At 48.2% G+C, this 27,372-nt stretch overlaps 2 protein-coding genes across 3 annotated transcripts; one reads left to right on the forward strand and one right to left on the reverse strand.

The window, feature by feature from the left end:
• The first annotated feature begins 8,163 nt into the window (after window positions 1-8,163).
• On the forward strand, window positions 8,164-9,492 carry LOC102397143 (apoptosis-associated speck-like protein containing a CARD). The gene is made up of 3 exons (XM_006070385.4): window positions 8,164-8,508; window positions 8,735-8,791; window positions 9,129-9,492. Exons 1-3 carry the CDS (start codon window positions 8,235-8,237, stop codon window positions 9,383-9,385), a joined length of 588 nt encoding a protein of 195 aa, XP_006070447.1. The 5' UTR covers window positions 8,164-8,234; the 3' UTR covers window positions 9,386-9,492.
• Window positions 9,493-16,992: 7,500 nt separating this feature from the next.
• On the reverse strand, window positions 16,993-27,105 carry FUS (FUS RNA binding protein). 2 transcript variants are annotated; one of them, XM_006070388.4, is made up of 15 exons: window positions 26,978-27,105; window positions 25,409-25,433; window positions 25,167-25,321; window positions 24,307-24,448; window positions 23,925-24,106; window positions 23,519-23,723; window positions 21,837-21,871; window positions 20,290-20,322; window positions 19,617-19,720; window positions 18,983-19,112; window positions 18,628-18,729; window positions 18,370-18,493; window positions 17,752-17,852; window positions 17,492-17,639; window positions 16,993-17,196 (listed from the first exon to the last, which is right to left on the reverse strand). In XM_006070388.4, exons 1-15 carry the CDS (start codon window positions 26,988-26,990, stop codon window positions 17,157-17,159), a joined length of 1,539 nt encoding a protein of 512 aa, XP_006070450.3. In that variant the 5' UTR covers window positions 26,991-27,105; the 3' UTR covers window positions 16,993-17,156. The 2 variants fall into 2 exon arrangements, with proteins under 2 accessions (XP_006070450.3, XP_006070449.3); XM_006070387.4 differs by having other exon boundaries at window positions 24,307-24,451.
• Window positions 27,106-27,372: the final 267 nt, after the last annotated feature.

A 27,372-nucleotide genomic window follows, 5' to 3' on the forward strand; every position in this document is an offset into this window, starting at 1 on the left:
GGATTTATTTCCCCCTCGACCACTCTGTTTCTCTTAGTCTGAGTTTCCATTAAGAGTCAGATCAATTGTCCCATGAGAGTAACCAGACACCCCCACCACAGGTGAGAAACAAGGTGGAATTATTTCCCCTGATTATAAAGGAGGAGGCAGCTGTCCCCCCCTCCCCTTCTTCAAGGTCATCACACTCCAACTTTTTGGCAAGTAAATAAATCTCCCCAGAAGCCAGAGAGCTCCTAGCACAACTTTTCTTTTGTGGCTCGCCTCTGAGTTCTGCAGCTCATTCCATCTTTATTTTTAGTTAATTAATTTGGCTGCATCGGGTCTTGGCTGCTGCATGCCAGAATCTTCATTGCATCATTTGGAATCTTTCATTATGGCACACTCTAGATGTGGTGCTTGGACTTAGTTGCTCTGCAGCATGTGAGATCTTTCTCCTGGAGGAGGAAATGGCAACCCACTTTATTATAGTGCCAGGAAAATCCCATGGACAGAGGAGCCTGATGGTGGGGGGCAGGCAGGGCAGGGGCGGATACAGTCCATGGGGTCACTAAGAGTTGGACACAACTGAGTGACTGAATACACACACATATGGGATTTTAACTCCCTGACTAGGAATCAAACCCATGCCCCCTGCATTCTGAGGCAAATTCTTAACCACTGGACCACCAGGGAAGTCCCTCATTCCCTAAACACTTGCATGTTAAATTCTTGCATGTTGCATGCTGGCCAGCTTAGGAAGCTGCTCCAGGCTTCCTGGTACCTTGGGGACTTAATCTGGGAACTTTGTTCAGGCTGTAATCATTTGGGCGTCTCAGGAAGAGATAAGTGAGGTTTTATGATTCTTTTGGATCAGAGCAATTAACTATATTAAAAGTTGTATTATATAGCACCATCCTTATGGCAGAAAGTGAAGAGGAACTAAAGAGCCTCTTGATGAATGAAAGAAGAGAGTGAAAAAGTTGGCTTAAAACTCAACATTCAAAAAACTAAAATCATGGCATCTGGTCCCGTCACTTCATGGCAAATAGATGGGGAAACAATGGAAACTGTGACAGATTTTATTTTCTTGGGCTCTTAAAATCACTACAGATGGTGATTGCAGCCATGAAATTAAAAGACACTTGCTTCTTGGAAGAAAAGCTATGACCAACCTAGACAGCATATTAAAAAGCAGAGACATTACTCTGCCAACAAAAGTCGAGTAGTTATGTATGGATGTGAGAGCTGGACCATAAAGAAAGCTGAGCACCAAAGAACTGATGGTTTTGAACTGTGGTGTTGGAAAAGACTCTTGAGAGTCCCTTGGACTGCAAGGAGATCCAACCAGTCCATCCTAAAGGAAATCAGTCCTGAATATTCATTGGAAAGACAAATGCTGAAGCCGAAACTCCAATACTTTGGCCACCTGATGCGAAGAACTGACTCATTGGAAAAGCCCTTGATGCTGGAAAAGATTGAAGGCAGGAGGAGACAGGGATGACAGAGGATAAGATGGTTGGATAGCCTCACTGACTTGATGGACATGAGTTTGAGCAAGCCCTGGGAGTTGGTGATGGGCAGGGAAGCCTGGCATGCTGTAGTCCCTGGGGTTGCAAAGAGTCAGACACGACTGAGCAAATGAACTGAACTGAACTAAATTAACTATATAAATGACTACGGATTTAATTCTCCTGATTATGTGGATAACCATAGGGAGGTGGGGAGGTAGGGCTTTTTCCCAGAACCCTGAGAAATCCAGGGAAGTTCCACTTCTCCAAACAGGAAGCGCGTTGGAGATGAGAGCCCACCTGCAGCATCTTTCAGCTACAATATAAGGATAATGGGGTCGCTAAGAGTCAGACACGACTGAGGGACTTCACTTTCACTTTTCACTTTCAGGCATTGGAGAAGGAAATGGCAACCCACTCCAGTGTTCTTGCCTGGAGAATCCCAGGGACAGGGGAGCCTGGTGGGCTGCCGTCTATGGGGTCCCACAGAGTCGGACACGACTGAAGCGAAGCAGCAGCAGCAGCAGAAACAGGATAATAACCCCCACTCCAATACTCCTGCCTGGAAAATCCCATGGATGGAGGAGCCTGGTAGGCTGCAGTCCATGGGGTCGCTGAGGGTTGGACATGACTGAGCAACTTCACTTTCACTTTTCACTTTCATGCATTGGAGAAGGAAATGGCAACTCACTCCAGTGTTCTTGCCTGGAGAATCCCAGGGATGGGGGAGCCTGGTGGGCTGCCATCTATGGGGTCCCTCAGAGTTGGACACGACTGAAGTGACTTAGCAGCAGCAGCAGCAGGATAATAACCTCATTCCTGGAAGTTTGTTATGAGGATGAAATTATTATCTAGATAAATGGTAAACTAGATAGGTAATAAACTGAGTGAACACTAAGCAGAGTGTTCTGGCACAAGGGATTAAGGAAGCTATGACTGCCAGTGTGTGTGTGAGTGTGTGTGTGTGTTCAGTCATGTCCAACTCTTTGGGACCCCATAGGTTGTAGCCCGTCAGGCTCCTCTGTCCATGGGATTTCCCAGGCAAGAATACTGGAATAGGTCGCCATTTCCTCCTCCAGGGGATCTGCTCGACCCAGGGATTGAACCCGCATCTTTTGCATCTCCTGGATTGGCAGGCAGATTCTTTACCACTGAGCCACCTGGGAAGCCCCCTGACAGCTGACACTACAACATTCAAATCTTGACTCTGCTGTTTCCTCATTGTGTGGCCTTGGGCAAGTCATTCAACCTGATTTTCTCATCTGTAAAATAGAGATCACATCAGGATTATTATCAAGACTATTGGATTGTTATGAAGATTCAACAGGCCAATTCATAGAAAACTTTTTGAACAATGTCAGGCCCATAGAAAATGTTCAATAAATGTTGACATTGATATTATTACAATTACTACTATTAATTTTTCCAATGCATCTTCCTTATACTCCAGTAGGGTCAATAACACCATCCCCACTTCACCAATTGGGAAACTGAGGCTAAGAAACTGTAACAATGACAAAAGCACAGAGTCTGTACTAGCCCTGTTCCAAGCACTACACAATTCTTAATCCATTTATAACCTCATAACAATCCCATCATTGCTCCTATCTTAACTGAAGCCATGAGGCACAAAAAGATTAAATGCCTTGCCCCATGTCTTGGCAATCTGGCCCCAGGGGTGCAATCTGGCTCTAGCAATCAAAGAATTACTTCTGTTGAGGGCAAAGGGGTCAGGTCACACCCAGGAAACATCTTAACAACCCCAGCTGGTCTGGTTTAGTGCAGGGGGCAAGAAGCTTGGCCTGAGGTGAGACCTGGTGGTTCTTTCCTGCCAGGAGTCAAAACTCAGAACTCTGAGTACTTCCCCCAGAAAAGGAGGGTCAAGGGAGCAGGGATTCCCATGGCTTCCCAGAGAGTTGCCCAGGGCTCCTATCCCCCACCTCCACAAGGGAAAGCCACCCTCCAATCTCCAAGAATGAGCCGGCCGGCTCTGGGTCTACCTCCTGGGGGTTCCCTGGAGAAGCCACTGTTCTCAGAGCACCAATACCTGTGGCCTGGTGAGTGCAGACTCCAGAGAAGTGCTGTGACCACACTGAGTCATGCAGCGAAGAGGCAGAGGGTTTGGGAACCCAATATGAGTGGGTCTGATACCCCTCATCACTTGCTTTTCCCACTATTCCACGGTCTTCTGAATGTGCTCTCTAAGTTTCTCGAGCATTCTGCCAAGAGGAGAATATTAACATTATCCTTTCTAGTATTGCAACATCTGCCCTCCTAAGGGCATGTCCGGACAGTCTGGAGGAGGCTTATGTTCCCAGATGCATTATCTCTCTAAGCAATCTATCATTTTTTTGGTCATAAACATACAATTTTTTTCCTTTTTTATTGGAGTATAGTTGCTTTACAATATTGTGTTAGCTTCTGCTGTGCAGCAAAGTGAATCAGCCATATGTATACAAATATCCTCTTGGGTTTTTGGATTTTCTTGCCTTTAGGTCACCGTAGAACACTGAGTAGAGCTCTCTCTGCTATACAGTAGGTTCTCATTAGTTATCTGTTTTATACATAGTAGTGTATATATGTCAGTCCCAATCTCCCAATCCACCCCACCATCCCTTCCACTTTAGTATCCATACTTTTGTTCTTTATGCTTGGGTCTCTGTTTCTGCTTTGCAAATAAGTTTATCTATACCATTTTTCTAGATTCCATATATATGCGTTAAATATGATATTTGTTTTTCCCCTTCTGACTTACTCCATTCTGTGTGACAATCTCTTGGTCCATCCACATCTCTGCAAATGGCGCAATTTTGTTCCTTTTTATTGCTGAGTAATATTCCGTTGTATATATGTACCACATCTTCTTTATCCATTCCTCTGTTGGTGTACATTTAGGTTGCATTACAATTTGTCAATTTTTGAAAACAAAAGTGATACTTTTAGGATGTAGTTTGGAATTTGAGCCCAGGAGTCAGGTGGCTCCATCTGTATTTCCTCATGTTTCAACAGGGCAGGCTTTCAGAGGGCTTTCTGAAAACTTCAGTTTCCTCCTCTGTAAAGGGGGACAGACACACATACCTCATGGGGCTGTTGGGAGAATTAAGTGAGATTATGCATGTTAAGTGCTTAGCACATGCCTGGAATATAGTAAATTTGAAAAATGGAAGCTACTGTTACTGTTCTTAGTCTCCTACAGCACCTACCATGAGGCTGAGTACATAGTAGATCTTTAATATTTTTTCTTAATTTTTAAATTTTTTATTGAAGTATAGTTGATTTACAATGTTTCAGGTGTCCAACAAAGTGATTCAGTTTCATGTGTGTGTGTGTGTGCATGCATGTGTGCTCAGTCATGTCTGACTCTTTCGACCCCTTGAATGAGGAACAGGTTTCTATGATTCTAGACTCTCGGATTCATTTGTCATTTCATGAAGTCTCACTGAGGCAGAATCTGTTCAGTCTTGTGCTGGGTGCTGTGGACCTGAAAGGGTCTTCAAGGAGCCCTCAGTCTGGTGAGGAAAGCAGAGTGACCAGACAAACTGTATGACAGTGAGAAAGGGATCAGAGGGGTATCCAGCCAGTGTGGCCAAGGAATAATTCATTTTGCACAGAGAGGACAGAAAAGCCAACTGGGAAGAGCAGACAGAGGCCAGGCCCAGAAGCCAGCCAGCCAACCTGCATGATCCCTCAGTTATATGACCTTGGGCAAGTCCTTCAACCTCTCTGAGCCTCTTCTCACTTACAATAGGCCACTGTTCCCTATCCCAAAGGGACTGTTGGGAGGCTGAGAAATACTGCATGTGAAGAATCACAGACTATATACAGGGCTCATTTTTTTTATTATTTCTTAGACAAAGTGACTCCTGATGCATCTTGGAGGAGAGCAGGAACACATCAAGCAGACCAGGAGGGGAAAGAGGCCAAGCAGAGAGCAACTTCCACACTTGCAGAAGTCCAGAGGCCACCGGTGCTGCTGAGGCAGTTAGCAAGAGCCGTAAAGGCCCTGCCAAAGAGCTTGGACTTGATTCTGGGGGCACTGAGATCATAGGAGGTTTAGAAGCAGAGGAGGGACAGGATCAATATGTGGACTAGGAAGATGTAGCCTTCTGGCCACAGTGCACAAAAATCAATGAAGAGGCTCAGGGAACACTGGCTGCTGGACCATAAGTGCCACCCATGTTGAGGATATTGGTACACAGTACTTCCCAGCCCAGCCCATGGAGGGCAGCATGCACATGGATGGGGAGCAGGCCCTGCTACTCTGCCGGAAGCTCTTGAATACGTGTTGCACATAAATACAGCCTCAGTCATTTCTTCATTCAGCAAATCTTCACTGAGCATCTGCTCTCTCAGGCACTCTTTTTTTAAATCGAACTCTATTTTATTTTTAACTTGTATTTGGCTGTGCTGGGTGTTTGTTGCTGCTTGTGGGCTTTCTCTAGTTGTGGCAAGCAGAGGCTAGTCTCTACTTGCTGTGCATAGGCTTCTCCTTGCGGTGGCTTCTCTTGTTGCAGAGCATGGGCTCAAGAGCACATGGGCTAGCTGCCCTGCAGCATGTGGAATCTTCCCAGACCAGGGATGGAACTGTGTCCCCTGAACTGGCAAGTGGATTCAGCACGGGACCACCAGGAAGTCCTCCCAGGCACTCTCTTGATGCTGGAGATTCATCAGTGAACCAGGCAAGGTCCCTGCCCTCCTAGAACTCACATTTTGGTGGGGAGATGGGTACCCACTAAGCGAATAAATGTCTAATAATGTCAAGATCACAGCACTAGAAGGAATGGCAATCGTTACAACCCAGCTGACAGGGGGAAATGTAGGATCCCTGTACCCACCTAGGAAAGAGCCAGGATTAAAATTGAAGACTGTATGGCTTCAAGCCCACAGCAGTGAAAGCATCGAGTCCTAACCACTGGACTGGCAGGGAATTCCCAAAACTGCCTCTTTCTGAAGAGTTTATGTGGAAGGTAGGGCTTCCCTTGTGGCTCAGCTAGTAAAGAATCCGCCTGCAATGCAGAAGACCTGGGTTCGATCCCTGGGTTGGGAAGATCCCCTGGAGAAGGGAACAGCTCCTCACTCCAGTATTCTGGCCTGGAGAATTCCATGGACTGTATAGTCCATGGGGGTCACAAAGAGTCGGACACGACTGAGCGACTTTCACTTTCACTATGTGGAAGGTCCACCTTTAGTTACTGGTATCTCCCTTGAGCCATGAGGCCTATTCACTCATTATTGATCCCACAAAAGATTTATTGAGCTCCTATAGGCCCAGCACTGTTCTGGATGCTTCAGATTATAACAATAAACTGGACAAGCATATTTACAGCCTATCAGGGAAGACTACTGCTAAACAAATACACAGAGCTACTTGAAATTTATAGTCACAATTGTTATGAGAGCTACAAATAAGTAGCAGGTGTTTTGAATTGGAGAGAGTCTGAACTTGGTCTCCAGAGAAAGTAACATTTACCTTAAGACCTAAAATCTTGAGAGTTTGTTAGACAAAGTGTGAGGGAAGAGAGTTCCAAGTGAAGGGAATAGCATGTGCCAAGGCTTGGAGAAGCAAAGGACCCTGGCACATTTGCGGAACTGAAAGAACAATGTAGCTGGAACTCAGAGACAGAATGGGGGCAGGATGTGGTGCAAGATAAGGCTGGTGTGGTCCACAGGGGCAGAGCAGCAGGGCCCTCCCAGCCACGTGAAAGGCAAGTGAAGGGTTCCAGCCTCGGCTTGGCCTCCAACACCAACCCGCGCCACCTTGCATGTACTCTTCTGGGTCAAGCCCCTTGAGCCCAGAATGACTCTCTACCCATGACTTTCCCCTCAGCAAAGAATTTTGTCAACCATTACAAGTGTCTCTTGTCATCAATTTCCAAGAAATTCAGTTCCTGGGGGACCAAATCCTGGCTCTCCCAGGAAGTATTTGGCAAGGTTTCGGGCACCATCAGGTTTCCCTGGTGGCTCAGATGGTAAAGAATATCCCTGCAATGCAGGAGACCTGAATTCACTCCCTGGGTCAGGAAGATCCCCTGGAGAAGTGAATGGCTACCAGGTGGACTACAGTCCATGGGGTCACAAAATGTCAGACACAAATGAGCAACTAACACACTTTTTTCAGGCACCATCAGGTAATCCATGTTATGTTGGAATATTTACAAAGTGGACAAAGGCGTGTTATCATCCCCATTTTGTAGATCAGGAAACTGAGGCTCAAAGAGAGAAAACACACATAGTTATCTCTACCCTCTTTTTGACACCTCATTTCTCCCCAGTTTGTGGAATTTGGGAAGCTACCTGGTTCTGGCTGTTAGGGTTCTGATTCTATGACATGTGAGAGGGGATGCTAAGATTTAGGGAAACATGGAGATTTCAGGGCTCTAAAATTCCATAAGTCAAAGCCCTGATTCTCCAGTAAACCAGGTTCCTGATTTGGCTAGCTAGTCCAAGCCTAGAGAAGCAGGCACCACCCATGAGCCCTTTTCCACTGGTCTCCTGGGTCACTCCTCAGAGATCAGCCAAAGGATGCAATCTGGGCGCCCCACTCAGAGATCAGCCAAAGGATGAGATCTGGGCGCCCCCCGATGGCCAGGAGAGGATGGGAAGGTGCGGGATAGTAGGAAGTCTTACACCCGAGGGCAACGTTCTGGGGCAGAGAAGGCGGGGAGTTTCTGGTCCCGCCCCAGAGAAGGCTTTCCAAAGGGCAGACACCCGGAGTGAGCGGAAGTGGAGCGGAAGGACCCCGGAGACATGGGGTGCACACGCGATGCCATCCTGGATGCGCTAGAGAACCTGACAGCGGACGAGTTCAAAAAGTTCAAGATGAAGCTGCTTTCAGTGCCGCTGCGGGAAGGCTATGGACGCATCCCCCGGGGGACCCTGCTGCCACTGGACGCCGTGGACCTCACCGACAAGCTCGTCAGCTACTATCTGGAGGCGTACGGTGCCGAGCTCACGGCGCTTGTGCTTCGCGACATGGGCATGCAGGAAGTGGCGGAGCAGCTGCAGGAGACCATGAGCAAGGGTGAGCACACCCCCGCCACACTCCTCCGGGGTCCAGGCCAGTCTCCCTTCATCTGCACCCTCCTCCCAGCCCTGTTTGCCTCTCGGGGCACTTTCACTTCCTGTTCCTCCTACCCCTTCATAAAGGCTTCTCCTGCTGGGGAGGCTTCCTGCACTGGGTACTGACCTTGGCTTCCTGACCGAGACTTCAGAAAGAATTGAGACACCATTGAACATTTTCCTTACAGGCCCTAGAAACGTGCTAGCCGAGGTCAGGGCCCCTCTCCAGAAGACAGCCAAGCCAGGTAAGGCCTTCAATCTCTGACCTCACCTACCTGGGCACCTCACCAGCCCCGCCCCACCACACCCCTGCACAGCCTAAATCTGTTGTCAAGGCCAAGAGCATTCAGGGCGTGCAAAGTTAGGCCAACTCGTCCCACTCACCTACTCACACTCCTGGGGCCAAGTCTGGCTGAAAAAGAGGTAAGGTTAAGCGCATCCCACTCTCTGTAGGTCCTGTTGAGCCCTGCCCCTTGGGTTTGCATTCAGGGCAACTTGAAGGAAAAGTGTTCAAGAGGGACAGACAGGCTCCAGTGCCCACCCTGGGTGCCAGCTCCGCCCCCCTCCTCCCTCTCGCCCCAGGACTGCACTTTGTGGACCAGCATCGGGCGGCCCTCATCGCACGGGTCACAGTCGTGGATGGGGTGCTGGATGCCCTGTATGGGAAGGTCCTGACAGAGGAGCAGTACCAGGCAGTGCGGGCGGAACGCACTAGTTCAGACAAGATGAGGAAGCTCTTCAGCTTTGCTCCAGCCTGGAACATGACCTGCAAGGATCTGCTCCTCCAGGCGCTGAGGGACACCCAGCCCTACCTGGTGGACGACCTGGAGCAGAGCTGAGGCGCCTTCTCCAGCAATGGCTCCCACATACCAACCCTGGCTGTTCCAGCCAACTTATTTGGAATCTCTGATTTTCTCATACACAATACATGAAAATCCCACTTGTACTTGGTGTGTTTTCCTACTTGCAGCCTGGAAGCACATGTGGACCTGAGCTACATATCCACGTGCAGGGCAGCAGGCTCCCCAAACACTTCACCCTTCCTGCCTCAAGTCACACGGAATAGTCCCTCATTCACCATTTGGTGGCTCCTTCGATGCCACCCTACAGGGTCTGCCCTTGAGATCTGTGAACCATGAGTTAACCTTGTGGCCAAGGTCTAAAAATTAAAATAGGAATACGATCAAAGGGCCTGGAATTGTGGGGGCCGGATTTGACAAGGAAGCCTGGCATGCCGCAGTCCATGGGGTCACCAAGAGTCAGACACGACTAGGGACTGAACAAGATCTGACAGATGCATTTAGAAACAGACTAGTCTACAAAGTTTCCCTTTCGTTTTTCATAGGGAAAAAACTGCAAAATTAGAGCCATTTTCAGGAGAAATGATGAAAGTGAAAAGTGAAAGTGAAGTCGCTCAGTCATGTCTGTCTCTTTGTGACCCGTGGACTGCAGCCCACCAGGTTCCTCCGTCCATGGGATTCTCCAGGCAAGAATACTGGAGTGGGTTGTCATTTCCTTCTCCAGGGGATCTTCCCGACCCAGGGATTGAACCCGGGTCTCTCGCATTGGAGGCAGACACTTTAATCTGAGCCACCAGGGAAGCCTAAAAACATAAGAATACTGGAGTGGGTTGCTATTCCCTTCTCCAGGAGACCTTCCCGACCCAGGAATTGAACCCGGGTCTCCCGCATTGTAAGCAGACACTTCACTGTCTGAGCCACCAACAGGAGAACACAAAGCAAGTATTCCTAGGGTTCCTTCAGCCACTGACACCAGTGGGCTTGGCTGCTCTCTCCCACTCCCTGAAAAAGGGATTATAGGTTACACTTTGCCCAGAAAACATGCCAAACACAAAAGCAAAACTTCAGGAAATGACTTTCAGCAGCTGTTTCTTCTCTTGATGGAATTGTGTCAACAAAAGAAAATAGTATTTATTTCTAGAAAACAGCACCTTAAGGAGTCTTTCCAGAGGCTGTTACGGAACCAGCATCCTAAGACCACATCCTGGGTATGCTTTGCACCCCAATTCTTTCTGGCTTGGAGGAGTGGATGCAAAGCAACAGGCAGACACCAAGGAGGTCAGATACTCCATACACAGGAGTCAGATCATCAGACTTGGGGATCCAGGTATGACAGTCCAGGGTGTGCCATTCACAATGACACACCAATGCAGAATGAACAAAGCCATATGAAGGCTTCACTTGGAATACCTTCCCTAGACACAAGAACCAGCAAATGCAGTGTTTATTCTCCACGCCCACCCCACCCCCCCACCACACACACACAGTCTGTAAAATGTTTCCCTACTCTGATTACTGAATCACTAGAGCAATGGGAGAAAACAAGTGGTTTGCTGTAGGAGGAAGCTACCAAGAAGCTAAGCTAATGGCCACTGTCAAGGCTACGCAGTCACGTGAGATTGCTTCTAATGGTATTTAGGACTCCAAGAGGAAAGCTGAGCTTCCCCCAGTGTCCCCCTCAGTCCCAACACTCAGGACACTGTGGACTCCTCTTGTCGCTAGCCACCCAAGAAAATGAATGCAGGTGCTCCCCATTCCATCTCAGCCCTTTTCTGCCAAGTCTTAAATAAACCAAGGCTTATTCAACCTGAGACATCTGTTCACTTATGTTCTACAACGACCTTACCACTCTCCAAACCAGAAGTTGTCTTCCTTTTACTATGCTTGTACCCTGACATATGACAACAGCCGCAGCCTAACCAGAAAACAAGAAACCCTAGCATGTTCCTTAAGGCCCAGATGGAGTCATTCTTCCAGCTCACATCCAAACACCTTCCTTTTCAACTTCACTGCCCCCATCTGGTTTATTCCTTCATGTCTTACCTCTGACCGCCCTGCTTCTGGTCAAACACCATCAAGGGCCTGAGTGATCAAAACTGATGATGGATATGGACTCCCTCCTAACACTAGGACACCTGAGCCCACCTTCCAGCCTGACCCTGAGTGGCCCCATCCAACCTCTCCTGCCTTTCTCGTCACATAGCCCCGGATCCCAACACTGCTTCCTCACACCCCATACCCTACCTAGCACAGCCTGGGCCCTTAGACCTGGACACCTTGAAACCCCGCCCCGGCCCTCGCATGCCCACAGGTGGCCTTCCTCTGGGCTCCAGCAGCACTCCCACCCACTGTCCCTGTGGTAGAGCGAACCACACCGTCAGCTCTACACTGCACTCCCCCATTAAACTCCCCCCAAAAGACATCTTTTCAACCTGTGTCATGCTTTGAATTTAAAAAATAAGAAATAGCAGGTACTGTGTATGTCTAGTGTCTAATAGGTAATTTTTTCTTTTAAAGACTTCATAGAAACTTAATGTTTTGGAGATGGAGCCATAACTAACACTTCCCTGCACAGCAGATGCTCAAACAGAGCAGCTACAAAATCCAGTGCAGGCCTGAGGCAAGACAAGGGTCTAAGAAACAGCTCCCCTAAGTTCAAAGACTTCTTGGGGGCTTTCTCTTTCCTTTTTATTGGGGTGGGGAGGGAGGGAGAGTAGGGCGAGGCTCAGTTCTACCAGCCACAGCATACTAGTTAAGGACACAACTTCTACAGCCAAACAATATTCAAATCTCTGGTCGACCTCACTGACCAGTTATGAAACATAAGGTCAGTTTGTACCTCAGCATCTCCAGCTATAAAGTAAGGATAACCGGACATAACTCATCACCTAGCAGCAACTGCCCATTAGTGCCAACAGTGATCTCCAGGATACTTTTGTTCGTAGTTCAATGGCTCCGAAAAGCACCGGAAACAATGGACATGTTCTGCCCAAACCTCTAAGCATCACAAGACTGAAATAAGAGCAAATTGAACAAATCGTCTGTTAGCTGGGCCTGTGCTAGAAAAACACTAGAAAAACCAGAAAAACCCATATGCAGGGCCCAGCCTTCCCTGAGTGACCTTTTTCTTAGCTCCTGGCTCAAACTGTCTACAGAAAAAGTTTTATACAAAATCAAGTTCCCCTTCACGGAGGGGGCAGTGAGGGGGTGGGGGGTGGTGAGCAGACGAGTCCCTGTGGAACTTCAGAGTCTGGCTCTAAGAGTGTGCTGCTCAAACAGCACCATCAACATTGCTAGAGAACTTGAACCCCACGGGGACCTACAAGCTAAATTAGAACCCACAGCCAAGTGGTTCAGGTGCATATCCAACTTAAGACACACATTCCCAGAGAGGACTTTGCTTTGCCACCTTGGTCAGACTGCCAAGGTTTGCAGAAGCAAGCCCTCCTCGTGGCTCCAATGGTAAAGAATCTGTCTGCAACACTGGAGGCCTGGGTTTGATCCCTCGGTCAGACGATTCCCTGGAGAAGGGAACAGCAACCCACTCCACAGTTCTTGCCTGGAGAATCCCAATGGACAGAGGAGCCTACCAGGCTACAGTCCGTGGGGCTGCAGAGTCAGAAACTACTGAGCAACTACACTGCCACTTTTTTCAGGGATTTGGCTTGCTGGTGACTCAGACAGCAAAGAATCTGCCTGCAATGCGGGAGACCTGGGTTTGATACCTGGGTCGGGAAGATCCCCTACAGAAGAGAATGGCTACCCACTCCAGTGGGCTTCCCTGGTAGTTCAGCTGATAAAGAATCCACCTGCATTGCAGGAGACCCTCGTTCAATTCCTGGGTTGGGAAGATCCCCTGGAGCACAGAACAGCTACCCACTCCAGCATTCTTGCCTGGAGAATTCCATGGACAGAGGAGCCTGGTGGGTTACACCCCATGGGGCCAAGGAGTCTGACAGGGCCAACACTTTTCACTTTCATTCAGGCAAAGAGCACACAGGATGGGGCCACTCCCCTTCTAATTCTGGGAAACATAACAAAATACCCATGGCTGATGTATGGCAAAAACCATTACAATATGTTAATAATCCTTCAACAAAAATTTTTTAAAAGTGGCCATCGGGCTAAATCTAAGACAAGTTCTTAACCCTGAGCGGGCTGCACTGCAGAGCCCCAAGGATCCTGCCGCGAACAGCTACTGGGAAGCAGCGCGGGTGCAACGCTGCCACCGTGGCACGCCTGCAGGACGCTGCCTGAAAAGCCTGGCTCCTTGTTCCCTTGTTTCTTCTTCCCTGGTTTCTTCTCTCTCCTTGGCATTCTCTATCCAGAATCGCCTGAGCTTGGTCCCCCACTACACAAGCAATCTCCAATCAGACCCCATAGTTCTAGCTCCTTTTTTGTCTCCAATCTCCATGTTGGTGGCTCTCGATCATCCTTCCTGTTAAAAGAGCCCTCCTCACTAGCACCATTACCCCGATTTAAGGTTAAAACCACAACCCAACAAGCTGAGAGCACAATCCATCCAGAGCACTGTTCCCAGACCATATCTCGTCTGACACTTCTGTTCCTGCCTCAAGACTGTTAAGAATTTTTTAACCAATAAGGACCAACCTATGTATAGTAAAGGGAACTCGGTTCACGTCCCAGCCTGGATGAGAGGGGAGTTTACGGGAGAATGGATACATGTGTATGTACGACTGGGTTGCTCTGTTGTGCACCCAAAATTATCACACGTAATTAGCTATGCTTCAATATAAAAATAGCAATTTTAGATTCAATGGTCTCCTAAAGCTCTAACAGCCAACACCACAAGGACTGTGAACCAGACAACTTTTACAAGCCCAGAAGTCAAACTTGATGGCAAGTGCCACCTGACACTACTTCCTCAGTTCTTATACACCCAGCGGCACGAAGACCACTACATGGGGGAGGTGAACAGATTTTTGTGGAAACCTGTTGTCTAAAATTATTAACAACACAAAAAGTTAAAGATGGAAGAGTCAGTTTTGAGGGCCCAAAGGCAGGAAAGGTAGTCTGAGTTCTGGAAAGGCTGGAGAGCAACGGCTGCAACGGACCCGAGCTGAGCCCCTGAGACTAGTACTGGGAGTAAGACCTGGTAGAAAACCCCTGGTAGGGAATTCCCTGGCAGTCCAGTGGTTAAGACTCCATGCTTCCACTGCAGGAGGCACATGTTCAATACAGGTCAGGGAACTAAGATCCCGCATGATCTCATAGTGCGGCCAGATAAATTCAGTTAAAAAAAATTTTTTTATTAAACCCTGGTGGATGATTGCCTCATGACCTAACCTCTGCACTATATTGTCTGAGCTACTGAAATCCAGTATCTGATGGGGGGCAAAGGTGAAAAAGATTAAGAAATCAGGCAGTGGCAATCAGACCTGCAGCACACTTCTCCCCACCCACCCATAACATTCTCCCCCTGGCTTCTTCCTAAGTTAGCCTGTCCCAATTCAGAAACGTCAGATGCCTAGTGCTTCCAGACTGCAGGACATTTTCAGTAACTCAGTTAATAATATATTCTTTAGAACTCAAAAGACCAGCCTACAATCCTCATCAGAATAACATGACTATCACCAGCCAGGTGCTGCTTACAAGGAAATACAGCAAAGAGCAGAGGATCCAAAGTTCAAACCCCTCAGGGTCTTTTTTTTTTTTTTTTTTCCCACCAAAGGATGAACTGGCACTGGAATCAACCACCAAAACATTCACTCGGTTGCTATTTCTCTCTTCACCCATCTCTACCCATCCTCCTGAAAGTCCTCCAAACTAATCTACCCACAAGACACTTGGGTCTTTTATTTGACCACATCGGGTCTTAGTTGTAGCACACAGGACCTTCGTTGTCATGTGTGGATCTTAGTTCCTGACCAGGGATCAAACTCAAGCCCCTTGCACCGGGAATACAGTCCTTAACCACTGGACCACCAGAGAAGCCTCAGGACCCTATTTTCTTTTACTGAAGGGTGAGGCCAATCACTGAAGCCTTTTAAAGGACAACTAAATGCTAATAATCCCACTTACTCCCAGAGCTTGGGTGAGACCCAACTCACCTCTAACAACAGGGATAAAGGAACCATAATCAAACCCTAACACCAGAACCCTACCAGGTGAAGCACCCATAAACCTCTCAGATGTGCTCGTGCCATCAAACCAAACATCATTTTAAGATAGATCAAAAGCAGAAGAGGGCAGGAGGAGGACCACTGCCATTTTCTTGGCTCTATATCTCAGGGATTCTTTTAAGTACCAAGTTTCACAAGCCAAATAAAAGCACTGCCTGGAGAACCTCAGCCATTCTCCACCTCCTCTTGACAGAACACCTCCACTCGGCAGGGAGGGTAGTTATTCCTTTGCACAAAGCCACAGCCTCTGTCTCAGATCACCAGAGATTTGAGGATGAATCAACTCTTAGAGGGTACAATTTCAGAAAAAGAAAAGCACTTTCCACAAGGGGTCCCAGGCACTCTTATGAGCTGTGCTTCTAACAAAGAACACAGTTTGCTGTTGGTTATGATTTTAAGTTCTGTGTAGCCAAAATTCAACTGCTTGGCAAGAATGGGCAAGTTTCCTAAATTCAAGTTTTGAGTTGGAAGGAGGGGGTAGTTTTCTGGGGTCAGGAAAGGTATATCAGGTTAAGGGGCACTACTGAGGTGACAACTCATCGGCCCAACCCCTTCCTTTTCTCAAAACACCAAAGACTTTTGAGTACTGGCAGATGGGAACATGACCTAATCACACCACTGTCTCAACAGGCAATACCCAGAGTCCCACCTTCAGGAAAACTAGTGTGCAGAGGGAGCCCACTCACTGAAATATCAAAGAACTGCCTTATCTTACTTTCTCAGCTAACCTTCCCCTTTTACCATCTTACCTCATTCCCAAGTCTTTTTCCCTAAAATTCAGCATCCTCTTAAGCCAGGCCTAAGCAAATAAATGTTTGGGGTAGGAATTTGTTTTGGAAAGAAATGCCAAGAAATGAAAATCAAGTTGGGAGATGACAAGGACTGCATCCTGGCGTCAAACCATTTCCTGACTGTGAGAGCTACAGAATCCAGGCACTTCGTCTTCCTATGATAACTTGTGAACAGCCTATCTGCCACTAGGCAGGTGCTCAGTTAGTTTCTCCCCTTCCTGGAAAAAAAACCCAAGTGGTTAACTACATGACCTAATCAGGGTCAATCAAACTTGAGTATCACCCTCAAAGTTTAATTTGTTTGAGCCCCACCCTTAGAAAACTGCCAGAACTCCTTGAAAGGAACAAAACTGCTAAAAATAAGCCCACAAAAATCAGCACATCCATCAATCAACACAGTAGAAGAGAAATTTCCACATGGCTGGACAAAAATGGGGGGCAACACACGATGTTTTTCATTTACCCCTTTCATTCATCCGATTTTTACTGTGAACAGAGAAGTTTAATCTCTACTTTCAAGGATACACTTGACCTTTGCTCCCCTGAACCAAGTATCAAACACTTTATTCTAGTTCCTGCTGAGCGGGAACAAACAAATTTATTCCAGTTCCCACAAGGCAGGTTGGTTGATCTGAATAGAGGAAAAACTCCCCACGTTCTTGACCTGGACATTCACGCTCCAGGAGAGTGAAGAGGGGGAAAAGGAAGAAAATTTAACTAAAATGATGGTTTTTAATGGGAACCAGAGGTATGGTTACAGTTACATAGTCCGACACAAAAAACCCGTGGGTGATCAGGAGGTGGAAGGTTACAAAATAATGAGGGTAGTAACACTGGGTACAGGAAGAAAGCTGATCCAAGGCCTCAGGAGCCAGGCTAGTACGGCCTCTCCCTGCGATCCTGTCTGTGCTCACCCCTGCAAGAAAAAGCATCCATGAGGTCTGGGTTCCAACCTCTCTACCCACCCTCCCCCCCAAAATCCAACCTGCCCTGCTACCCACCCCGAGAGACAGCTCGTCTCCCTGGGCACAGAGTGCATGTGGGCATCCAGACTAGCTCTCCCAGGTAAGTTTCCTTCCCTTGTTTCCTACCCAAGCGTTAGTCTCAGCTTTCCAACCCCACCCTCAAAATGAAACCACGCTCCCCAAACCCTGCAATCCCATGACCTCTGGTCAACTGCTCTAGTTCCCTTTCAATTTAGTCTTACTTACCTGGAGTCCATCTTGCCAGGGCCGAAACCACCTCTGTCCCCACCACCCCGGCCCCCTCGGAAGCCCCCACGGTCCCCTCCTCGGCCTCGGTAGCCACCCCGATCATAGCCTCCTCTGCCACCACGACGATCATCTCCGTAGTTACCCCCTAGGAAAAAAAGAAACATGATTCAACCCTCTATCACATTCCCCAGACCCCTCCTCCCTCCCCTTGTCTAGCCTCCCTGCAGATCCCAACACCAGCTCTGCCTCTTCCTTACCCATATGAGAGCCTCCTGGTCCCCCTCCTGGGCCATCTGGTTTAGGGGCCTTACACTGGTTACATTCATTCCTCCAAGAGAAGTTCATGTTCTCACAAGTACTGAGGAAAATAAGACAATTAATGTGTGTGGGTGGGGGGTGGAAATGGCCAAGACCTAGAATTATGAAGAGTCCAGTGACCTTAGGGATACGTGAGGAGAATGAAGCCTCAGAAAAGCAAAGAGGCCTGTTTCTCAGGAGCGGAGACCAAGACTGCAGGTTACTGAGCCCAGTCTAGATGACTCCCGGCCAAGCCTGTCCCCGTCAGCATAGCTTTGACATTAGTCAGAAACTACAAACTGTCATAACATCAAGGTGGCGTAGTGGTGAAGAACCTGCCTGCCAATACAGGAGACATAAGAGGCTTGGGTTTGATCCCTGGGTTGGGAAAACCCCCTGGGGAAGGGAATGGCAATCCACCCCAGCATTCTTGCCTAGAGAATCCCCATGGACAGAGGAGCCTGGCAACCTACAGTCCATGGGGTTGCAGAGTCAGACAGAACTGAAGCAACTTGGCACATAACATCAAAGGGCACACATACAAGAGGGCTGAGGAAAAATTAAGCCGTTTCACTCACGGATTAGGACACTTCCAGTCCCCTGCTCGCTGCTGCCCTCCTCCACCGCCACCGCCACTGGGGAATCCTCCTCGGCCACCGCCGCCGCTGCCACCACCTCCATAGCCTCCACGGCCCATAGGTCCTAGAACAGAGCCAAGAACAGGTCTGCTCCCCTTCCAAGTGTGGTTAACCTGTCTTTCCCACACAAGCCCTTACCATCCTCCTTCCCTCTTCTCTCCCCATCACTTCTTTACAGCAGCAGAATGAGCTCCTCACCTCCTCGCCCTCGGCCTCCACGACCATTGCCACCACCCCGATTGAAGTCTGCTCGCCGCGTAGCAAATGAGACCTTGATAGGATTCCCAGAGAATTCTTTACCTAAAGAAATAAAGGAGGTATAAAAGAGACTTCTTATTAAGACCTATGACCTGTGGGTCCAAAAGTATACCTGATACAATCAAGAGAAGACTCTGCCTTCTTACAAATGTTTACACTCTCATGAGACATAAGCAAATGTAAGACTACACCAACAGCGTAGTGCTATTAAGTCTTGGAAGACTCAAAGAAACCCTCAAAATGCAGCCTGTTTCCCCAAGCTAGCTGCCCTCTCCCCCAGCCTCCTCAGACATACCATCAAACCAGTCAATAGCTGCTTTGGCGGAAGGTGGGTCATCAAATGATACCGTGGCCTCTCCCTTCAGCTTGCCTGTTTCCCTGTCTGTGTACAGATTAATCATGGGCTGTCCTGTTTTCTTATTTGTCTGAAGAAAGCAACATGAGATCACATCAGTCTTAAGAAAATACAGCACTATCAAAACCATACCTTCCTATTTCCCACATAACTTGAAAGAAAGCCATCGACTGTTAACTGCTTCTCCCTTCAATATTAAATGATAAAGATTATAGACTACAAACTCAAAAGTTGTAATCACCTTTTTAATCAATTGTGCCTTTTTGTGTTAAAATGTGATTCCCTTTGGAATGCCAACAGTTAATGCTTCTTCCTCAACAAATGAAGCAGGCAACCATTAAGACTTCTATTTTCACTAAGGTATGAAATCCCAAAGTCTGCAGCACTGATAGAATGCACCCACTCTGCTCCAGAAGTACCTTTCTTTGGTCTTTCTTTCGGGGCTGGGGGGGGACAGCCACTTTCTTTCAGGGCTGGGGGATCTTAGTTCCCCAATGAGGGATCAAACCCGTGCCCTTGCAGTGAGAGCGAGGAGTCTTAGCCACTGGACTGCCAGAGAAGTTCCCATAAGTACCTTAATGATACCAATCTGCTTGAAGTAATCAGCTACAGACTCAATTGTAACATTCTCGCCCAGCCCTTGCACGAAGATGGTGTTGTTGTCTGAATTATCCTGTTCTGCTTGCCCAACACAGCAGGAAAAGTGGATAAGAAACAACCAAAGATACAACAAGTCAGTGACACTTAATAACCTGAGCTTTGATACTTGTTAGCTTTCAAAGAAAGAAAATTTCTAAACCAATTAATATAAAGTACTGGTGGTGTAGGTCTGACAAATCTCCAACTCTACTTCATTATCCGAGTGCCTGTATGCTAGCCGCTTCACTAATTAAAATTTAGTTTTACAACTACCCCTTAAAACATGTTGCTATTCATAAAAGAAACCAGGGCTCAGGAGTTAATTGCCCAAGACCACACCAGTGTTCATCAACTTTCAGTTGAAGACCCCGAAGAAACTAACTTTACACTAAAATGCAGCATACAAACATGATCAAAACAAAAAGGACTAAGTGCTTCCCTGTGTCTCTTTTGTTAAATACGCTGGTAAACACAGCTACTCCTAAACTCTCTCCCCACAGTTTCCTTCTCGAGCCCCGCTCTTCTTCAGATTCCCTTAAGTTTGAACAACATCCAAGAAAAGTCCTGCTACCACTTTAGCCTTTCTTTCCCGCCACCTGTGGACTTACCAGAGTCATGACGTGATCCTTGGTCCCGAGGGCCTTAAGTGACATAGAAAAAAAAAACAAAAAAACAACAAAAAACAAAAAAAACAAGGAAAGAGGAGCCGTTAGTTAAGAGGCTGAGAAAGACAAGGAAAAAATTAACACCAAATACAAACTTTTGCAAAATATCAGGTAAGTGCTCACAGCCAGCCTCACTCCAAACCCTGTTCTGGGTTGCCTGCCCAGAGAAAACCCTAGGCAGGTCTGGCAAAGACACAGGCCCCTTTTCTTAAGGTCTGCATGTAACTTGAGTCCCCACAGGGACAACTCCACACTTCAGAAAAGGCTGCCTCCCCCAGCTGAGGCTGGGAAATGTCCTCGGCACAGACTGGGAGGGCCAGGAGGGAGACCCATTGCAGTTAACAAACCAACTCATAGCTTGGCCCTCTTCTCTCGCCCCAGAGAGAAACGGGCTCACCACCAGCAATGTGATATGCATCCATACAGTTTCTCCAAACTTTAGCACCAAAGACACTTATCCCTTGTGGAACAATTTTTAATGTCATCTTTCGAAACCAGTCTTAAAACCATGTTGTTTCCCCAAAAACCACATGAAAGTAAAAATCATACAAAATAGCTATTGTATGTTTTAAGCATGTCCCAGGGAACAGACCAGAAATCTTATTTCCATAATGCAGCCTCTATTTTTTTTTCCAGAGACCATCTTCGCCCAAAGTTTATCTGAATTCACCATATATAAATGTTGTACCCACACTCAATGACACCTAAATCATGAACCCAAGCCTTTGGCTTTACATGTTGAGACAAATCAAGAAACCTTTTGTTAGTTAACCAGACCAGAAAAGTTCCAGCTTACTAGGAGACTTCTCCAATTTGCCATTTTTCCATGAATTCAGTTTGTGCTGTTATTAAGACCTGATTATTTCCCACGAGCCACACATGCTCCCAACCTTTCTTGGAAGCAGTTCACACCTTCCTGCCCAGAGCTAGTTGCTATTTAGCCCATCTGAGTTGAGTTTAAATACATGTATGTAGAATTGCATTGACACCATTCAGTATTTAATACATAAATATATACCAACTTCACCATCCTCAGGGCAGGGCAATACTTCATCCCTCGTCCAGAATTAAAACGTTTGGAGATTGTTACACATACACTCACACACACACAAGCCTCAGACACACTGATCAAAGGATCGATCCTAAAGCCAAGTTGGCACCACATGTTCCGGCACACACTCTCCAGTTTCTCATAACGGTTGTCACTAAGTGCTGGTGTGGCGACACTCCTGTCAAGAGGCCTCCTAAACACCTCTTATTAACCTGGGTCAAACCAATTTGGTACCAGACGACTGCTGAGTCTTACTCCCTGCCTGCCTCCAGGTTAGCACACATCTGGCAGCAGGTGGCATTCTACCCCACCCCTTTCTGGAGGTGGTTATGGACACTCCAAAACTTTTGACACTTAAAACACGCTAAGACAACTGCAAATGAACAATCAGACAAAGCATTGCTGGGAGTTGGGAATTTTGGAAACTCTGTTCACTTACCACCAAATTTATTGAAGCCACCACGGTCACTTCCGCTGGAGAAGACAAGTTAGAAGAAAGGACATGAAGCTTCCAACGGCTACAAAAGGGCGGTTTTTGGTTTTGTTCAACATTCCCCAAACATAGGTAGGTGTTTTGGGAAAATGATAATGCAAGTGGCTACTAAAATACATTCCCCTTCCTGACCACCCCTTGTCTGACCTGTGAGCATGTCACACACACGTGTGCAATTTCTCAGACACAATTGTTAAGGATTTTGCTTAAAAGGTTATATATCTATTTCCTCTAGGAAAAAAAAAAAAAAAAAAAGACCCATTTTCCTTGGCCGTTCTTCCGATGTAGCAGATGTTTTTCCTCTTGTCGCAAGCAGTTGCCAACCCAGTAGTTGGTTTAAAAAACCCTACCCCGTTTACCCAGAAGACACTTCACACCAGGCTGGGGTAGCCCTGAACACATTTTTGTGATTTTTTTTTTTTTTTTTTTTGCTTTGAAAGCAGCAAGCAGACCCAACCCCATTCCATAAAAAGTCAAAACCAAAGGCAATTTCCCCTTAAAGCGAGACAAAACTTAGCTAAGCCCTTCCCTAACTACTGAGCTGGTTTTGATCTCTCCCCACCCCCGGGGTCACCCCTTCTACACTGCGAGAAGAGCGGAGTATTTTGCAATGTCACCTTTCATACCTGTGGCACATAAAATGCAGAGCAAGTTAACAGTCACATAACAGTTGCTTTTCTTTTTTTAAAGTTTTGCATTATAAACACACGCACACAACAGAGTTTTCCATATTTCTGTAAGGTTTTTGGCACTGCCCCCACCCCCCCTCTGAATACTTACCATACACAAACTCTTTTTAAAAAACTTACTTTTTCCCCAAAAGGAGTAACACATTGACATTCCTCCCCTTCTCGAGAGAGACAGAGAAGAGTGCCTCCAATCGTTATTTACCAACAGACTTGACAAATGCTCTAACATCAAATCTAAGGTTTTACTTCAGCTTCAGCAGGAAGGGGAGGAAAGAAGGTCCAGCTGGACAAGTAACCGGAGGAAGGGGGACAGTGGAGCAAGTGGGTGGGAGACCACTGTCGAGCGTACTGTACTTTGTCCAAAAGGTCTGCACACTTCAGAGAGCCCCATGAACCAAGTCACACACAAAATCATTACAGTCCGTCAGATTAGTACAAGTCAAGTTCGTGGATTCAAGTGACTATAGAATACAGGAAGAGAGAGTAGCCAATTCCTGGAAGCTCAAGTCAGGTTAACCATTGACAACTCCTTTAGAGGACACACGGGAATACAAGTAACAAGTTTCCCTATCACCAGGAGTGGGATCATAGGTTTCCCTTGCAGAGAAAGAAGCTTTTACTTCCATGGTTCTTGCCTAGGATTATCAATGACTCCAATCCACATACACCCCTACATTTCTCCTTTTTCTTTAGAGATGAAAGTTGTCAGTACTCAAATCTCTGTACAGAAGTGTGGGTAGAAGTTCAGGCTCCCGAGTTCTCACAAAAATAAAATGGGGATGGATGTACGAAAAAGAAACAGTCAAGATCCCAAATCAAAGCCCTCACCAATTCCCAGAATCAGACTAACCATGCACTACAGGACTAGGCTTCAAGGGAGACTCATGCAACCCTCCTCCCTTTCCACTGATGGCACTCCCTGGCTCACAAGACACCTACCCCATGCCGCCTCTGCCTCCACGGCCACCTCCACGACCTCTGGGTTCGTAGCCGCCACTGCTGCGGTTGTAACCACCGCCACCACCCCGGCCACGGCCCCCACGGTCCTGCTGGCCTCCCCCGTAGCCGCCACTCTGGTCCTGGTTGCCATAACCACCGCCGCCACCACCACTGCTCATGGAGGGCTGATCTTGGCCATAGCTACCTGTCAGGAAAGAAAAGCATGCCTTTAAAAAGGACAAAACAGACTGTGAGGTGGCACAAAACAGTTCAGGAGTGCCAGGGAATAAGCGTCAATAGAAATACAGATAAAGCTAGGGTTTTAAGAACCCTTTCAGGGTAACAGCCCAGAATACAATTTCTTGCAGAAAGCAGGGGTGCGACAGAGCAGAAGGAAGCCTCTCACCTCCGCCGCCGCCTCCGCCGCCGCCGCTACTGTTGTACTGGTTCTGCTGCCCGTAGCCCTGGGGCGGGTTATAGCTCTGCTGCTGTCCGTAGCTCTGCTGCTGCCCACCATAGCCAGACTGCTGGCCGTAGCCTCCACTCGGGGGCTGCCCATAGCCGCTGCTTTGAGAACTGCTACCGTAACTAGGGGAAAAGAAAAAGACAAGAGTCACAATGCCATGTGTCCAGGACTTCACTTCTGGTACATCCCATTCTCTGTCCCCAACAGAGACCACCTCTCCCCCATTACCCCTGATAATTACTCCCACTGCTGATCACATTATCGTTCCTTACGGATTCACCACACCCACTCCTTTTCCGTCCTCTCCACACCCACTCCTTACCTTCCTGAGGTGCTGCTAGGAGCTGGCTGCTGGCCATAGCCAGGGTACGAGGACTGTTGCCCGTAAGACGACTGAGAACTCTGGCCACTGCCATAGCCACCAGCTGAGCCATACCCCTGGGGAGCTGACTGTGTGCTGTAGCCTGCTAAAAGGAAAGGAAAAGCAGTCACAAAAGCTATGAAGAAAGAGAACAGGCAGGGAGTGCACTGAGAACAACACTATGCTTCCTGTACTTGATAAGCCAACTTCTTAGAAGATGCTTGGCAATCTTGCAACTCACAGCTAAAGACATTACCTTTCTACCTGAAAGCTGTTTCAACTTCTATTCAAGTTCTGAATTCTAACCTCATCCCACACACCCCCAAAGCCAGCCTCCAGGACCACCACTAGTCACAGCCCAAGAGATCTCTCTTCACTAACAGCACTTTCACCTGCCGACCTCGTGCAGAACAAATAAAGACAATGCGTTATTATTTACACTTCAGGGACCGCAGGGCAAATTCCACCTCCTGGTGTATCATGTGATGCCACCTGACTTCAAATATCTTCAAGCAAGTCATTTTCCCTCTTTAAAAGCCTAAAGCATTTCTCCCTCTAGGAATATTCCTCCTGCCTTCATTTCACTTTCATGCTTAGAGGAAATTGGGAAAATAGCAGCATAAATAGAAAAGTAAAAAGTCAGAAAATAAAAGGAAACAGGATTACAAACCAATTAAGTCTTTTTGTTTCAAAGGACTCAAAACATCAAAGAGCTTTAAGGGTCAAAGACTGGTTAAGGGGACTGTTTCAGCACTGCTTAGGTTTAAGAAAAGCAACATTCACAAAGAGCAGAAGAGGTGGAGTGACCCACTAAGACTCACTGTTCTGGGTCTGTCCATAAGAACTACCGTAGCTGCTCTGGCCATAGCCCGAAGTGTCCGCAGACTGGCCGTAGCCACTGTAACTCTGTTGCCCGTAGGGTTGACTGCTCTGCTGGGAGTAGCCCTGCCCAGGCTGAGTTGGGTAGGCCCCATAGCTAGAGAAAAAAACAGTGCTCTCAGGAAAAGACACCTTAGCCACCTGCGCCCTCTACAAACCTTGGAAGCCCAGAAGCGACACTCACCTTTGGGTTGCTTGTTGGGTATAGTCTGCAAAAGAAAAACAGGATTATATTACCTTCAGCCATTCCTCAGAACAGACTAGAGCTAAAAGACTTAAGCTTCGGGGTCCCCAGGTAAGAAAATCAACAAAGGAGGCATAAATTCCCTTATGAAACTCTACTGGAGAGGGGCAGTCTGTGAGACCCGTCAAGTTTTCTTACAATAGAAAACGCAAAGAGAAAGCGCATTTCCACAGAACCAAAAAAGAAGCCTTAAGTACTTGAAAAAGCAAGAGTGCTAACGGACAGCAGCAACTGTCCGCAACTTCAATCGACGTCAGGAACTGCAAAGATCTACACGCATTTCTTTCTCACGCCCCCTCGAGGAGGAAGACACCGCCAAGAGTTAGGCTGAAATCACACAGCTGTTTCAGCAGGACAGGTTTTTAATTCAAGCCAGAGGCAGAATTGTTCCGAAGGGAGCCTCCGCTTTCTCAATCGAAAGAACAAGAATGTCTTACAAAAGGCCACGCTTCACCCTTTACCCAATCTTGGAGCCTGGAAATGGGAGCTTTTGGTGCAAAACCAGCTAACCAAGGGAAGAGAGCATTCTGATCAGCACGTTGGCTGGCACTCAAGCCCCCAGCCCTGTGGCTCCCAAATGAGTGCGTTTTCCTGTCCCCCTTGCCTAACTCGGGGCTGCGGGAAGACTAGGCGAATCCAAAGAAGCGAAAGTGCTTTTTAAAGCGCCACATGGAAGACGCACGGCCCTGATCGGCTCATCTCCTCGATACAGGAAACGAGGCGCTTCCCCCGCAGGAAAGAGCCAAAGCACCGAGAGAGGGTGTGGCCTCAGGCGGCCGTTCTTTTCAGTTCCCACCTCTGTAAGAGGAAATTTAGGCGGGACAGGCCCCGGGCCCAGTCCTCAAGACCGTTGGACCACTCCCCAGCCCCCTACCCCCAGCCGTTAAGCGGGCGCGCGGCCCAGACCCCGAGCCTCCGCCTCCGGCCGCGTGGCAAGCGAGGCGGGAACGAGGCGGTCCCGCCCCTTCCCGAAGGACCCCGGGGGCGCGGCCCACACCGGACGCGCGCCGCGGAGCCTCCAGCCGAGGGTCTCGCGACAAAAAGCAGGGCCGACAGGAGACCGGGGGGAAGGGGGGGGGGGCGGTTCGCGCCGCCAGAAAGGGGAGGAGGGGCTAGCAGAGCGCGTGCGCGTTCCTCCGAGTGCCCGGATGCAGCACTGCGACAAAGCGGGCCCCAGCGCGGGGCTGGGGACGAGGGGGAGAAGAGGGTACGGAGACCGAGCATTTCCATCCGTGCTTCCCATTCCCAATCACTAAGCTGCGTCCCTCCCAACCCTCACCTCAAGGAAGGGGGCAATGAAGGGACGACCTCCCGCCCCACGCGAGGCGCCAGAGAAGCAAAACAAAATGGCGACATCGGCCTCCCCCTTCCACCCCTCTCCAGCCAGTGGTGCGAGGAAACGATCCTGCACTCGACAGCCGCTCGGGTCCCACCGAAAAACAAAAGCCGGACTGGGAGGGAATGAGATCCGGGGCCGGCGCGCCACCACCGCCTCGCGCCCTTACATACCGTTTGAGGCCATGTCCGCGCACGCGCGCACAGGCCGACAAGCAACAAGGTTCCAACACTACAGAGCACCGACGCCTCGAGGACTGAGCAGCCCCGCCTCCTGCGTCGAGGTTTATGTACGCCTCCCCGCCTACGTCTCCCAGGGGAACGTACCAACTACGGAAAGGAAAGGGGGAAACATGGCCGGACTCCTGGCACTCTTCAGGGAATATAGAGGATCTTAGCAGGCAGAAAGGAAATGTATTAACTAAGAACGGTTCAGATCATATAGATAATCCTGTTTTTTCTGACAAAGAACTATTTGCTTTGCAAGACTAGCACAAGTTTCAGCTCCGCCCCTAGGATGGCATAATGGTATGATCCGATTAACCCCTAGGGGTGGGGCAAGGGGCCCA

This window comes from Bubalus bubalis, chromosome 24, assembly GCF_019923935.1.
Source record: "Bubalus bubalis isolate 160015118507 breed Murrah chromosome 24, NDDB_SH_1, whole genome shotgun sequence".
NCBI lineage: Eukaryota > Metazoa > Chordata > Mammalia > Artiodactyla > Bovidae > Bubalus > Bubalus bubalis.

Bases quoted from the DNA above. Each gene is read 5' to 3' on its own strand.
- LOC102397143 (XM_006070385.4), top strand. From the start codon at position 8,235: ATGGGGTGCACACGCGATGCCATCCTGGATGCGCTAGAGAACCTGACA. The intron at 8,509-8,734 runs GTGAGCACACCC...TTTTCCTTACAG, and splicing joins GCAGGAGACCATGAGCAAGG to GCCCTAGAAACGTGCTAGCC. The intron at 8,792-9,128 runs GTAAGGCCTTCA...CTCTCGCCCCAG, and splicing joins CCAGAAGACAGCCAAGCCAG to GACTGCACTTTGTGGACCAG.
- FUS (XM_006070387.4), bottom strand. The intron at 24,452-25,166 runs GTGAGTCTTAGT...CTTTCCTTTTAG, and splicing joins TTATGGACAGACCCAGAACA to CAGGCTACAGCACACAGTCA. The intron at 20,323-21,836 runs GTAAGTGAACAG...ATGTCACTTAAG, and splicing joins TGGCTTCAATAAATTTGGTG to GCCCTCGGGACCAAGGATCA.